This window comes from Corvus brachyrhynchos, unplaced genomic scaffold, assembly GCF_000691975.1.
Source record: "Corvus brachyrhynchos isolate BGI_N302 unplaced genomic scaffold, ASM69197v1 scaffold245, whole genome shotgun sequence".
NCBI lineage: Eukaryota > Metazoa > Chordata > Aves > Passeriformes > Corvidae > Corvus > Corvus brachyrhynchos.
The window spans coordinates 3,633,678-3,649,215 of record NW_008238988.1 but is presented as its reverse complement, the minus strand read 5'-3'; the positions used below and the strand labels follow the sequence as shown (position 1 = coordinate 3,649,215).

General features: G+C 45.6%; 1 protein-coding gene across 1 annotated transcript in view; it reads right to left on the bottom strand.

Moving 5' to 3' along the window:
- Positions 1 to 15,250, bottom strand: part of SLC35F4 (solute carrier family 35 member F4) — a 34,531-nt gene extending 19,281 nt beyond the window's left edge. Inside the window, exons 1-2 of the mRNA XM_017738925.1 lie at positions 14,992 to 15,250; positions 2,105 to 2,293 (exon numbers count right to left, since the gene is read on the bottom strand). Coding sequence (XP_017594414.1) covers positions 2,105 to 2,293; positions 14,992 to 15,067 — 265 coding nt within the window. The 5' untranslated portion in view covers positions 15,068 to 15,250. The remainder of the gene's footprint in view (positions 1 to 2,104; positions 2,294 to 14,991) is intronic.
- Between the last annotated feature and the right edge of the window lie 288 nt (positions 15,251 to 15,538).

Below are 15,538 nucleotides of genomic sequence, written 5' to 3'. Positions count from 1 at the left end.
TGTGATGTAGTTAGCAAACAACTGAGTATTCAGGATAAACATGTTGTCTGGGGGCCCTTTATATTTAATGATAATGGAAAGGCATGGTGAGAGGGGAGCTCATTCCATCCCCATATATCTATCTCTATCTACATCTAAGCTCACTGGAGGCACTTAACTCTAGACCAGATATCTGCAATTAACTTAAGTGAAATTGTGATTGATCCCAGTGACAGAGTAGCTTGACAGCTGCTTTCAAAATCCATGGGACATGCACACCTAGTTCCTGGCCAAAGAATCAAAAGGCCAAGATAAGAAATATCTTTCAAAATAATGACAGGGCTTGAACTAGAAGGCACAGGGTGAGCAGGCACATGGTTCCTATTAAAGAGGTTTAGGGATTTCCAAGTCATGAAGCTGGGGCTGGAGCAAGCACTTGTGTTTAGACACCAAACGATAATGAGGAGAGAACAAACTAATAGCCAAAGTAGCTGGGAAACAGCATTCTACAATTGGCAAGCTAGCAGGGTCTGCTTTTGGGGTCTGCTTTTAGATGGGATTGGAACAAACCAAAAGACTTATCCTGGGAAGAGCACGGAAACAAGCTGAGGACTCAGCAAGGATGAAAGGACAGGTAAGAATGCAGATCACACAGCAGGTGACACGAGGAGATGGCCCTGGCCATCTGAGTGGAAAGCAGTGAGCAGAAACACCCCTGGCATGGTCCTTTGGTCCACAGTGCAATTCTTACTGACAAGATGGTCACAGAAAAGCCTTTCTCTTGCAGTTTTCAGAAGAGTGAGATGAAGAAAATCAAAACCTACAGCTTTTCATTGGAACTCTTTTGGCTATTTGGCAACTACACCCTAGAAAATTATATTCTTTTATTTGTTTACCTATTGGGTAAGTCCTAGTTAGACTTCTCTGATGAGGAAGGGAAGATCAGGATAAAAAGGGAAATTAATAAATGCAAAGTAAATGTTTAGAAGAGTATGATGTCCAGGAACTACTCAAGTGGCCTAGAGCCCTTTCTTGGAGAAGATGGGTTGTGATTTTGGATGTACCTTAGTGCCAGCAAGCACAGTTATGTCAGCCTGATATCTGGGAAAACGAGATTTGGTTTTCTGGTATCTTAGCTATGATCTTAACTGCAAGATGTTGCATCCACTCCTTGCAGCAATGATCACCTCCAATACTCCCCTCTGAGGCTTTCCATCAAGAGAGTACTCCTGGAGTACGAGATCACTCTGTTTTCCAATGTGAGAAGGGCTCTTGCTGCCATTGGTGGTGAAGTGACAAGAGGAAGGTTCAGCTCCCCCAAATCCAGTGTGCAAGGGAGATCCGACCTGTTCTTCCTCCCCTTTTTGCTCACAGTATCTACACAAGCAGTCTTCCAAAGGACTTGGGCAATTAAATTATTTCCTTCCAAAAAACCCGGACAGTTAAATTACTTCACTCATTTAAAGTCTGTCCTCCTCAACAGTGTGGCTTAGCAGACTCACAGGCCTGTGGCTGCACATTGTAACTGCTACCATCCCATCCCTGCAGCCATAGATGGACACCATGGTGAGGAGCTCAGCGTTCACCACACCTACAGGTTCATTTGAGCTAAACTCCTGCAGTGAAGTGGGTGATGGAAGCCCTGACGTGCAGCTGACCGATGCTCTGAACTGTGATGGTCTTCCCTAGAAATCCTTCCACCTGCTGCTCCTTCTCTTCCTCTTCACCAGACCATCCGCGGTGCGAGCCGAGGTTGTCACTGTCTCTGAGAAGGAACTCTTAAGGGCCCTGGTCTGTGGCCAGGCTGAAGCTGAGGAGACACAACCACTCTGTGAAATCTAACCGTGTGCTAGGGCTAACCATCTCTGAGGATCTTCCGTGCCTCACGCCGTGCCGGGTACCTAACGCACGTCATGTACCTGCCAATCCCAGGCTTCTCCTCCCGTCTGTGCCGCCTTCCTGCCTCACGCCCGGGCTCGGGAAGGACCTGCACGAGAACCTGCTGCTCGCAGCACCGCAAACCAAACGTCAGCATGCTCGGGCCCTGCCCCATCTCTCCAGAGACACAGGGAAGAGGTCTCTGGCAGGCACGCGGTGGCGCCAGGAGTGTGGCTGGGGTTCCTTCCTGATCTGCTCTGCCTCTCGACTCTGCTGTGCCGACAGATTCCCGAGGGACTTCGATTCTGCAGCTCAAGAATGGGAGCAGCAGAATCTTCAGCAACAGATAGAGGGGAGAGCTGCCTAGTCATGCCTCTGTGTCTGCTGGGGCAGTTGCCTCCTGGCTTGCATTGGATGACAGATGATCGTGAGGCACCTGAGAAGAAAGAGTTTGCATCAGTTTTGGCTGGAAAGTCCCTGGAGGAACGCGGGGCTTTCAAACAGGCTGGCAGTGAAATGCATACAAAAGAAAGCGCACAGCAAAAATGCAAGTTTCAGCTCTGCTCAGGATAAAGCAAATAAGTGAGTAAATAAATACTTAACTCTCTCCCCCCTTATAGTTAAAAAGGTGCTGCACGAAAACCAGTCTTCCCCCTGAAGAAATGAGAGCCCCATGCTGCAGTGTATTCTCAGCCCCATGGCTCCGTCCATAGGGTCTACACAGTCAAAGGAATTTGTACTCACGTGGGCCCCTTCCTGAGCACTGACACTGAATCAGGCCAAAGGAGAGGTCACCATTCCCCCTTAGGCTGGGAAGGAGGGCCGAGGAACCACTGCCTCCCTCAGGGCTGGGAGCCTCTCTAGAGGAGAGCTTCCTCTTTCCACACTCCAGAATGATCCTTGAGACTCTTGGATGGGATGAAGCCATGGTCACTCACAGGTCTTTTGGATGAAGATTTCTGCTACAGGATTGAAGATGCCGATTTTAAGCCTTTACAGACACCAAATCAGAATCTCCACATCTTCAGAGAAGTTGCTTTCTCTTCCTCTGCTACATGCAGACAACTCCAAGATGAGACATTTCACATGGAGGCTGGACAGAGGCACGAGGCAGCAGAGAAGACCCAGGTCCCAGAAATACCAGTAGTACCAGATGAAAAATTTTCCAGTGAGTAGGACACCATATTTAATGAGCAAGAGCTTGAAGGGCTGAATTAAGAATCAGGAAAACAACAGTAAGGAGTGCAGTGCTGGAATCCATCAGTGTGACTGGTGATCGATCATGCAAGGACTCCCAAATTTACCAAAGATGTCTCTGTAAGAGGTCAACACATGAGCAGCACAAGAGAGTCTTCTTCTCCAGCAGAAAGTGAGGATGACAGGCCATTTTGGAAAGCATAAATGTGTGTTCACAGCCAGCTGAGATCACCCACTGCTTGTTTTGCAGCTGCTACTTCAACTGGTGACCATCTCACCTAAACTTGTGGAATGTGCCCGTACCCAGAGCAGCCACTGACCTTGCCATGACTTGGAAGGATTTAATATGCTAATCCCAACTATTTCATATTGAAAAGAATACAAAAATAGGCACAAACCCCATGTGTAAGGTGCCACATGTGCAGCAACTGTGGCAGAAATCCCAAAGGGAGATACCGTTTGTTGCAACATGAGCCATTCCAGTACACTTTGAGCAAAGAACATCAAACCCAACTACTACTTGAAAGTATATTCCAAAGCAAGGGCTGTATCCAAGACTCAAGAATTGAGATAGGACTCTTGTCAGAGTTCATACAATCACTTAAAGCTGCATTGGGTTCACCAAGTCTAACAAAGATCGATGTATAAAATATGGAATTATACAGAAAAAAAATCATCTCTCAGCCTATTTAGAGCCTGCAAGGTTACTTTTTACCCACCAAGTAGATAAGCGACCGAATCAGCAGCTGAACCCCACCAGATGACCTTTCTCAAGATGCTCTTCCCTTTCTTTTCTGTCCAGTATGAGAGAACTCTGACTCAAGGGGGACACCCAAGTTTACATTCCAATTGACCATGAAGTCCTACAAATCCAATCAATGCAGTAAACAACCCACACTCTGTGACAACAGACCCACAAACCCACTTTGAAAAATTAAGACCTACATGATGAGAAGCAAGCTACGCACTGTGTTGCCTCTCCTCAATTTTTGATGAGCATTACTTTGTAAAGAGCTTTCTAGAGCCTACTGGATGTTTTCAGACCTTTAAAAAGCCGTTCACCTTCACGTATTTACTTTTTAATGGAGAAAATAATGATCTAGCAGCCACACAACTCCCTGCATGACTTTGTTCCACTTATTTCAAAACTCCAAGAGCTACCTCTCCTACTGGTCAAACAAGAATAACATCACATACTTCATAAGACTTAGTAAACAACACACGAGTTACTCTTGCAAGTTACACCTTCATTTGTCATCTGAAAATTAGTCCCAGCCTCCACGAGGTTAAGCCAATCACTACCTTTGGGGTGAAATATTCAAAAAGGCATTTCTGATTTTTCAGGTCCACAGCTTGAAGAGGTTTTATTTTCAGGAAGTGTTTGTTTGTTGACTGCCTGTCCTTGGAGAAGAAGCCACCGAGGTGACTGGCTCCAAACCACTCCTCGTTTTGATGTTCATCACTTAAAAAGATTTCTTTATGTTGAAAGACACATGTTATGTCTCGATTCCAATTCATTTCAGAACAAGATTCACATTATACTCAGCAGAAGTCTAGCAGGTGACCTGCAACCAAAATTTGATGGAAGACTGTTTTTCCTCACATGCAAAAAGAGCTCTGAATTATTTGTATCTGGTACAACAGAGCAGCATGAATCTTCTCTTGGGCATTGACAAACCCAGCAGGTGAGACCAAAACTGTAATTCAAGAGATTGCATTAAATCGAAAGTCTCTGCTTGATTTACTGAACTCTTCTTCCCTTATATCTGAAGCAATCAGACAGCACAGCCATTTGTCAGTATTTCATTGTTACAGCCAGAAAGAGTGGGACACCTAATGCTGCTCAATCTGAACGTATGGGGGGGGGGGGAGAAAAAGATAATACTGGGCTCACTTTCCAAACCTGGAGCCAGCAGCAGGGACAACGAATCACCATTTGCACAGCTGAGCAATGAAACCTCCCAGGTGTGCAGTGTTACCCCACTGGAGAGGAAGGGAAGGCAGAGCTCATGGAACTCTGGTTCTTTGTCTCACTTCACAACTCTCAGCTCTTGAGGAGGAATCTGCTAAGACCCTCCAAATTTGGAGGGATCAGCAGCAGCATTTTCCACTGAACTTCCATACACAGAATAACGGAACCATAGAACGGTCTGGGTTGGAAAGGAACTTAAGGTCATCTAGTTCCAACCCCCTGCCATGGACAGGAACATCCTCCCCTGGACCAGGGTGCTCAAAGCCTCATCCAACCAGGCCCTGAACAACCACCCCAAGCAGAGATGTGAGCATGGGGTGGGGCTTTTTACACAGTTTGTGGCTTTAGCAGGCAGGAACCACAGGCTGAGAACGAATCTACATTTTGGGCGTGCTTTGCTATTTTAAGAGAATGCTACTGGAAGAAACTGGGAAAAAACAGGAATAACCTTGCCAGACTGTCAGATCTTGCTGCTAGAAGTGCTCCTTGGAGGTTGTAACCGAGTCTCAAAGCAAGACTCTGCCAACGGGATTGACCAAAGAGGAAAGAGAGAACTGGAAAGTACCACACACGATTGCATCCTGCACATCTTAATGCACCAAATCCACCTGGATTACTTTTCATTATTGAATGAAAACAAATCCATGCTCTTTCCCATTTTTTTATGATTACTTTTAGTTTATTAATCTGTTTCAGCAAATCTATTTCCTTACCCTGCAAATGTAGATGCTTTATAGCTTAAGAAGTAAGGCCATTTCTCTGCACATGGAGACCAAAGGGAAACCAGCAGGGGAAACACATGGCTTTCCCCATGACTCTAACAAAGTCTGTCCCCATCTTGCATTAATTATTATACACATATCCCAGTGTACTTTGATTTAGCAAGGTAATTGACTTCCCTCCAAATTATTATAATTTTGAAATTAAGGGGCTTTCAGGCAAAGATATAAGAAACAGGAATAACAGTTCTTTACTAGTATATATAACAAGGCAATAATACAGAAACACTGGCTTAACCTGACAGAGTCAGGATAGGACCTGACACCCTGCCGGGCAGGGTGGTGGCAGTCACAGTCCCATTAAGGGGTGGCTGCACCCTCTTTGAAGTGATAGAAATGGTTCTGTCAAAGAGCTGACCCTGTAGAAGGGTCTGGTGTTCCTCTGAAGGTCCAGTGGTGATTATGTAGCTCTAGTCCTCTGGGAATCCAGTAGGTAAGGGCTTACTGTGGAGTTCCAAACCTCAGATTATATCCAGGTAGGAATGCTTGTTTCCTCCCCCTGGGCAGGGCATCTCACAATGGGATGATGGAATTTTATGAGTCATGCAGTAAGGCTTGATGGTCCATTAACAGAAGATACCCTTCCGGAGGGAGTTATCAGGGATGTGTCAGGGAAGAGATAAAGAACACTGCCCCACCTGGTTTTAGCAGCTGGTGATAGAACACATACTTACGGTTACATCTTACATTGTAACCTATGACAACAACCCATGGCATTTCATTTGGACAATGATTCAGGTCTCACAGTTGCTACTAAAAGTGAATCATAGAATATCCTGAGTTGGAAGGACCCACAAAGATCATGGAGTCCAGCTCCTGGCCTTGCACAGGACAACCCCAGGAATCCCACCATGTGCCTGTGAGCATTGTCCCAGCACTCCTTGAGCTCTGCCAGGCTTGGTGCCCTGACCACTTCCCAACCACCCTCTGCATGAAGAGCCTTTTCTTAATATCCACCTGAATCTCCCCTCACACAGCTCCATGCTGTTCCCTCTGGTCCTGGATCAAATGGATTGTCAGATAAATAATCCATGCAACACAAAAATGCAGTCCTGGAACTAAATTCTATGGCCTGATCATCATAGAATTGACTGGGTTTTTTTCTCTTTTTATCCAACTGCCCTGATGGAAATTTAGAACCTCTCAAACAGGTAACTTAATTCCCTTCCAAAAGCCATCTGTGCATTCACGACACTGCATTACTGACACAAAGTGCTGGCTCATTCAGAGACAGCAACATCTGGCTTGATGGGATGCGCTAAAATACATTCTCTTTATTTGATTACACAATGAAGTCGATGGTTAAATAGCTGATGATGGAAGTGAGCTGAACAATTTCTATGTGTTATATTCCCAAAGCCCTGCAGAGCACTGGTCACCTCTGGCTACCACTGTAATCAGGAGAGAGAGCAGCTTTACCAAGAGGCCACTCGAGGCACCTACAATCTTTTACTCATCCAGTATTAAAACAGACTTATTTTACCGCGTCCTCAAAATCTCAGCTCCTGATCTATCATTGTTTCTGCACTGACTAAAGGACGTCTCCATTGCACTGCCACGGAAACAATCGCTGGGCTTTGACAGATGGATGGAGGTAGGAGCGGCTCTGGTGTGGTGTGGAAAATACGTCACTTGAATGTTCCTACTAAATTGGGCCCCGGAGAAAGAATTGCCAATGTTCCTTCACCTGCAGGAGCGAACAGCCGCCGCAGTGACGGACCCGCTCACACCCCACGAGCCCAGTGTCCCCATAGCCTGTGCATGAGCTCCACCTGAGCAGCCACCTCAGCACTGGGCTGGAGGCTCTCGCAGTGAAATTCTGCCCTTATTGATGCATAGCAAGGAGAGGATGTGAGTTTTGCAGCCAGGGAAATATCAGATGCACACAGAAAGGGGGTTGAGTGGTGCTGCTGCTGGGAGAGGGGAAGAGAGCTGCTTCTGTCCATTTTACAACAAAACCTCATTAGGTTGGGATTAGCCGTGGCTTTAATTGGATTGTTTGCTACTGTTAGCACACAGCTGGGAGCAGGATATGCAACACCATCAGTGACTTAGATCCATAACTTAGTTTATCCCAGCCACTGCCTGTAAAATCAAATTCTGCCCTTCCCTGCACTGGTGTAAACCCACAGCGAGCCAGTACAGCCAGCTCAGTGGTCTGGGCACACACACTGACAAACCTGAAGACAACAGCTGAGAAGTTAAAATTGAAGGACAAACTCTCCCCAACTTTAAATGTGTTCAGAACCAGCCATTTGACCAGGGATATGAAGTCATGATTACATTTACTAAAGCCAAGCAAAATCAAGAAAACAAGCAAACACGCTTTGCTGGCAGCATGCTACACAGGTTTGAGGAATAAGCATCTCTTGCTCAGTGAAGAAAGCTCCTTTCAGCGTGTCTTCAGGCATTTGGAGATAACGTTCTCCATTTAAACACTGCAATGGTCTCTGTGTATTAGTAACGCACAGATGTCTGTTCAGAGTGATGCCTTGTTCATTTATTATTTGCTTGTTCTGGAAGTTTTTATGTTTGAAGGGGATGAGAAGGTTACAATAATTTTTTTTTTTTTTTGTCCTAGGGGAAAAGATTTTCAGATTATAATGAAAAACAAATGACTCAGTGACGGCGTACAGCATTTCTCTTGTACTATGATTAACTATTGTCAAGAGCAGAAAGCAGAAAAAGTGGATATTTTTGTTGTGGTTTACTAGTGACATCCATCAGCAATTCCTGCCAATTATCCCTTCAGTACACAGCCCCCACTCCAGATCAGCAGACAGCAACTTTGCTTACAACTAGGAATCTCAGCAACTTCCACGTGCCCTCCCATCCTTGCAACAAAATTAACTAAGGCAAGGAAGGGAAGTAAATAACTTCAATTTCACATCCTGTAATTCACTTAGCGCCTGATCAAGGGATGTGCCACTCTTCATCCTTGCACCTAATTACCCTTCCAGATGAGCAGTTCCAGCTTATTGGTCAGGGGAGAGAATCCGAGTTAAACAGTCAAAAAAAAAAAAAAATCCCCCCCAGACCTGCATTTCCTTGGCTTTATGATGGGAACAATGTTGGGACCAAGTCCCAGGGGGCTAACTTGTGATTTAGGGCCCAGACTGCTGAAAAAATAAGGACCTTGATTCCCCTTATAGCTACAATCTGGAAAAGAAACTCAACAATCTGAATCAATTTATAAACAGCAAGAAAACCTGGCAGTAACTGGATAGACAGAGGGTAAGACATTAAATCAAAAAGATGTGCCCAACTCTGCCAACTACAAAACTGCAAGTCAGTTTCGAGCAAAAGAAATACAAAGAACTGATGAGAAGGAGCTGAGTGCATCTGCATCTAACACTATGAGATCTGGCAACTTAAGCAATTCAGAATTTAATTAAAACAGCCAGGAATGGGCAGGACCATGTATGTGTATGGTCCACGTCAGTTGTGTGAACAACCTGAGATTCCACTTGGCCCTGGCACCTGCAGCGTGTCTGCTCCCAGATGCTCTGGCTGATTTCGGACTACACAGACAATGTGGAAGCTTCACCATGCTGCTGTCCCAGTGCCTGGTATGATCTGACAGATGAAACCTGAAGTCAGAGCACCACCGACGTCTGTTCATACACCTCCAAGGTCTGGGAGAGGCCCCAGCAAGTTAAGCTGTGGTATTTGTACACACTGGCTGTGCTCGGGATGGAAAGACAGTGAGATCTGCACACATGGTACTGCAAATGCACCAGGTTAATGTTAGAACTAGTAGTAGTGATAACAGAATCACAGAATGGTTTGGGTTGAAAGAGATCTTAAACATCACCTCATTCCACCCCCTGCCATGGGCAGGGATACCTTCCACTATTCCAGGTTGCTCCAAGCCCCATCCAAGCTGGCCTGGAACACTGCCAGGGATGGGGCAGCCACAGCTTCTGTGGGCACCCTGTGCCAGGGCCTCACCTCCCTCACAGGGAAGAATTTATTCCTAACATCCAATCTAAATCTCTTTCCGTTTCAACCCATTCCCCTTTGTCCTGTCATTATCTGCCATGTAAAAAGTCACTCTCCCTCTTTTTTGTAAGTGAGAAATAGTCACTACATAAGTTGCACAAAGGCATCTCCTCACACACCCCCAGATCCCCACAGCCTACTGCTCATCGCTGGGATGGGGCTTCCCTTATTAATTGCTCCAAGTTTGATGCCTCTACATGCAACCCTGATAAATGCCAGCCTGTAAAGGCATCTTTCTGTACATCAGCTACATGTTCTTCTGCTGAAGAACCTGCTCTGAGATGGAAGCTCTTGTGCCAACCAGCAAATGTGCCCTGCATGGTTGGCATCCAGTGCTGTGTCCTAAAGCCTCTGACCAAGGACAGCAGCACAACATGGATCCAGGCTGCAACACCCCTGATGTTCAAGAGCTGCAGCTATTAAAAAACAACAATAAAAACAACAAAAAAAGACATTAGCAGGAAGCATGTAAAGGCACTATTGGGTGTAGGAAAGCTGTGAACTACCTTTTCCAGGGCCCTAAGTGTAAAGGCCACTCTAGAGGACTTCTCAAATTCTTTTTTTCTGAAGTAAGTGGCTCCTGTTTGTATTGCTCTGGGTCGAGGCCTTTCCTCAAAATATACAAAAAAATTTATTGGAAAAACCCAAATCCCTGTTCAAACCTTTGTTTTATCTACATTTTATTGAAAGTATACTTAAAAACACGGAAATATTTTTTTCTCATTTCAGCATAACTCGAACAAATGTATCACTGCCTCTTTTTAAGCATGGACAAGGAATTTCATTGGTTTGACACCAAAAATAACACACCAGCACCAGTGTGGGAGTGTCAGAGCAGATCCTGGGAAAGAGGCTTATTTGAGAACATCTGTGGTGGAACTGGCAACTGGAATATGCATTTTGAAACGCAGTGGCTACTCATATTTTAAAGTTACTGGGCATGACAGCATACTTTGATTTTGAAGGAATGTAGAAGGAAGTGGTGCAAATGAAGAATGATTTTTATATGTTGAAATCAAAACTTCTACAACACAAAATGACCCACAAAAAAAAAATTTAGAACATCCACTTGGAGTGGAATGTTTTGGACTGAATTCTGCTGTCAGAAAGCGTTGCTGGCATCTCCACTGAGATACAAACACTGTGTTGAAATCTTGTAATTAACCATGACAGCTCTGGAGCCTGGACACTCTGACCTCCCGTGGGGAGGGTATGGACATCTCCTTCTTCAGCACAGAACTTTTCCCAAGCAAAGAGCCTCTGCTTATTGCTCCTTCCTTAACCCCTGGACATGGTATCTGGAACACAACCTGGGAAGGGCAGGACCGGGCACACAAATACTCTCCCTCCCACACCATAAATGTCACAGAGAGCAAATTCCTGGCTAAGAGCTGCTGGGGGAAGCCAGGCCAAGCTGCAGAGGAAGAGGAGGCAGCACAGGGGCACCCAGAAGTGTGTCTGCACCCCACTGTCCAGCCAAGCAAAGCCCATGCCAATGAACGACTCCAGACCATGCGGATGGATCCAATCTCACGCAGCTCCTGGGAAAAGCAACTGATTTTGGCTTTGGCTCATCCCCTGGGAAGGACAACAGGGATGGTCCCACACCAGAGTACTCTGTGAGGAGCAGGCAGCTGGACTGACAGATGTTTTTATTCAGGTGGAGGCAACACCTCCTGTCTGAGGGAACAACACTGGAACTTAAGACCTCTTGTCTCCTTATTGCAGAACCAGGGCTTTATTTTAAGCTTGTGCTTACATAAACACTCCTCTGAGACCACCTCAGTGACAACTCCTGAGTGAGACCTTTGGGACTCACAGATTCAAAGGGATATCTCCTTTGCTGCATCAGACTAGAGGTGTTTTTCCACTCCAGATATACCTGATCCGACCCCAATTCAAGCCAATCTCAGGATTCACTGGTCTGGGATCAGACCATCTTCCCACCACTCCACCATTGACTGAGCAAGATAAACACAAATCATTTGATTCAAAGCTGCACACCATCCCATTAAAAAAAGCCCTCTGCTATAAATTTTGCAATGAATTGTATCAGATGTGCTTCCAATTGTTTCACAATTTATACACTCTACTCCAAACCAAAAGGTTAACAATCCATAAAAAAAAAAAAATCCTCTGAAAATCAATCTTGCTATTGCTAGAATTTGGTGGCATTTCCAAAAAGGAACAGCCATTCCCAGTTAAACTCTCACTTTTGCTTTCACTGCTGTAACTCAAGAGCAGCTTCAATAAAAGCCATGAGGCTGCTTTGACATGAAGTTGTTGTGAAAGGAATTTACACCCAGGACAGTCCAGATATCACTCATATGTATCTCATTAACAAATAATTACAATATAGCTTCCACTTTCAAGAAACACTGCAATAAATCCAGGCTGGTTCATGGATCTCCCAAGATCCACAAAGGCAGCCGTCACACTGACAGACAGCTCAGCAACACTTCAGATTTGTATTTGATAGTGTTGACCTACACTACACAAACTCCAGTGCCTCCAGGGAGTGGTTCATTCCAGATACCAATCTTGGGAGGTGAATCACCTCCCGGAGGTGCCCAGCTCTCCTGCTGACTCCAGGAGGCTCTGAGGACTTTCTTGGTACTCACCAAGACTTACATTTAGATGGATGTGGATGAGTCCAAGCCTGACTGCCTCAGACTCGGGCCATGGCAGCACTGCAGTACATTGAGCACATGCTTCAATTTCCTTGCCTGACTTAGAGGCTAATAAGGCACATTTCAAGAAGGGTGGGTTAAAGGAACATTTTCCAGGTAAGCAGCTGGGGCAACAGCAGGGATTTATCACCGTATCCCTGCATTTCACAATCCCAGGAGATACTTCCATCTGTTTTCTCCAACACCCTTGAGGTAACTGCCCTGACAGGTCTCATCCCTGCCTTTCCATGGTGGCATTTTTGGGACAGGTCTCCTCCATGCAGTGTCCATGCCACACACCTGGCTGATGCTGGGGAGTGGAGGCTGGCCAGGCTGAGGTGAAGACACGTTCTCCAGAGGATTTGGTGGCTGTGGTGCCAGCTTGGCACACACCTCACATCCTCCAGAACCTCTCACCCACGTGCCAACCCTTCTGGGCAGCTGTCTCTGCTCCATTTCTTTCCACATGAGCAGGACTTTCTGACCACTTATCTCCAAGCACTGGGTGTCTCTTCACTACTGAAGGAGCCTTCTTGCCTGGATTCCACTCCACTCTCCAAGAGTCAGCCGTTCCTGTGGTTTTATCATGAGGTATCTAGGAAGCCACAAACCTCAGCTGTGTGAAAACTGCCCACACAGAGCACACTCCTCCCCTGCTCTTGGGAAGCTGGCTGCCCTATCCCATTAGGATTCTTTGGGAATTCATGCTAAAATCTTTGCTGATCTGTAAAAACCACCTGCACACACATTTAATGTACGGGTCCAGTATTAATTCAGCTTGGCCAGGTCCATCCCGAGCAAGAACCTTTCCATTTGCAGCCTGTTGGATATGACAAGTGCTGTCATGTAGTTACTTCCAGTCTATTGCCCTTTCTTCCTACAAAGACTGGATTTTACCTCCCTGAGGAACCAGGCAGCGCAGTTTTGATGCTGCTGCTGCAGCCCAGCATGGGCAGAAGGTTAAGACAGGTCTAACAGAGGCACTTGACAGCAGCTGGACTGGTGAACCACAGCTTGTCTAGGGCCCCTGTGAGGCAGGGACAATCTTTAATCCTCTGCATTCAGCACCCAGCACGACACAAGCCTGGCCTGAGCCTTCAGGAAATAAAGAGCAGCAAATCACCCCATTTTACCAGCAGAGCCAGCTCACCTGGCTGTAACACTGCTCCTAAAAAGCAGGTGAGGGTATGAATTACAGTATCACACATCCTAAAGCCTGGTGCTGTGCACCAGCAACAAGCAGTCATCTCCTCCAACTTTCCTTAAGGCATTTTTCCTCAAGGGAGAAACACCAGGTGACCACCAAGCCTGCAGAATTCTTAAAATCACACACACAATTCCAAGAAAAGCAACGCAAACTACTGCCTGGTTTACTGAACCCCAGCCCTGTTTGTAATTGAAGGCAGCCTGAGCCAGGTAGATCAAAGAACTGGAAGTCACGCTCTGCTGACCGGCGCTGGACCGTGGCTCTTGCTTTGTTTTGCTCCTGGATGTACGGCTGAATTCAACTCACAAAAAGGAATTACATTTTCATTGCTGGTTGGCTCAAACCAGAGACAGCACACACACCTCGCAGTTTTACAGCTCCAATGTCCTCATCAGACACACCTGCTGGGAAAACTGCTCATTTCTGGCACAAGCAGCAACTTCAGGAAGTACCACACAGCTCTTTAAAACATCGGACACTGAGGATTATAACCCAAAATGGTGCAGTTAAAGCCTGAGATTTCTACAGACATTCAAGTCAAAAACTCAAACCTAACATCAGGAGTATTTTTAAGAAAGCTTTCTTTTTTGACCTCTGATTTATAAAGCATGTGTACCCGCTGTAAATTTCCAGCACACTGACTTTTATTTGTTTCACCACCAAGGCAGTCAAATCTCCTGCTGGACAACATCACCACATTCCCAGTGACTCTGTGATGGGAAGTTGGTGGGCAGTCTTAAAGAAATGAGACTCTTATGTCCTATCAAGAGCATACAAAAGAATTCCTAATTTCTGTCTTGTGGTTTTTGTATTAAGAAATTGTTTCAGAGCTACCACTTCTGAAAATGAGGGGGGGAAAAAGCATTTTAAGAGGACAACTGCTATACTGAACTGAGGGACAGCAAGCACAAAACAAGTTGGTGCCTCTGTCTTTACAGCAAAACAATAAATCTAGACTCCAACAGTAAATTACTCCAGAAAAGCCGGTAACATTACAAGGACCTAATTTCATATAATTTTAAAAGCCAGAATTGAAGTACAACAACTTTATCCATTGTTCACGTTTCAACATCGGTTTCTTCCCCAGCAATCACTCACACAGCAGTTGAACACGGGCAACAGAAATTTAACTGCCACTTATCCCAGTCGATATTAAAGTGCTCAAAATGCTATCTGAGCATTACTTTAAAAATACACACACCACACACACACAACATTCCTGTTACTCTGCATGGAATGGAGCAGGAGGAGCACGCGGAGTGAACTCCTGCCTAGGATGAGATATACAGGGGAAAAAAAAGCATTTACCGTCAGGCACAGGCGAATTTAATTCAGAAACATTGTAAGATGGTAGCGGTGCCACTCTTGCCGAATGTTTCTTCATCCTCTGGAATTGCTCTCCTACTCAGGCGCTCGCTCTGGCTTCAGTCTGCATCGCCCTTGGTCCCGAGTACTACAGCAAACACGGGGCTATGGCTGGTGGCTGGATGTTGTTCTGGAGATGCTGCAGGAGCCTATGAGTACTGATTTGCTGTTTCCCTGGGAAACCATTTGCAACACGTTCAAACAATGCTTGACCTCTGCCAACACTTCCCTTTCATTCAATTGTTGAGCGTGGCAGATAAAATATATTTATATCAGTGGCGGCGCCTGGCAAACTTGAAACCGTGGCAGCCCCTTTGCAGGAAATTAGGATTTCACATCAAATCTCTGCACTGTGCTGGCAACGCAGACAGGAGATTTCTCAGACAACTGCAAGGGAATTATGCAATGCAATTTTCTGGTTCCTTACACTGTGACAATATACAGATGATTACAGTAATTATTTTAAGTAAACTTTGAATAATGGGAGTCC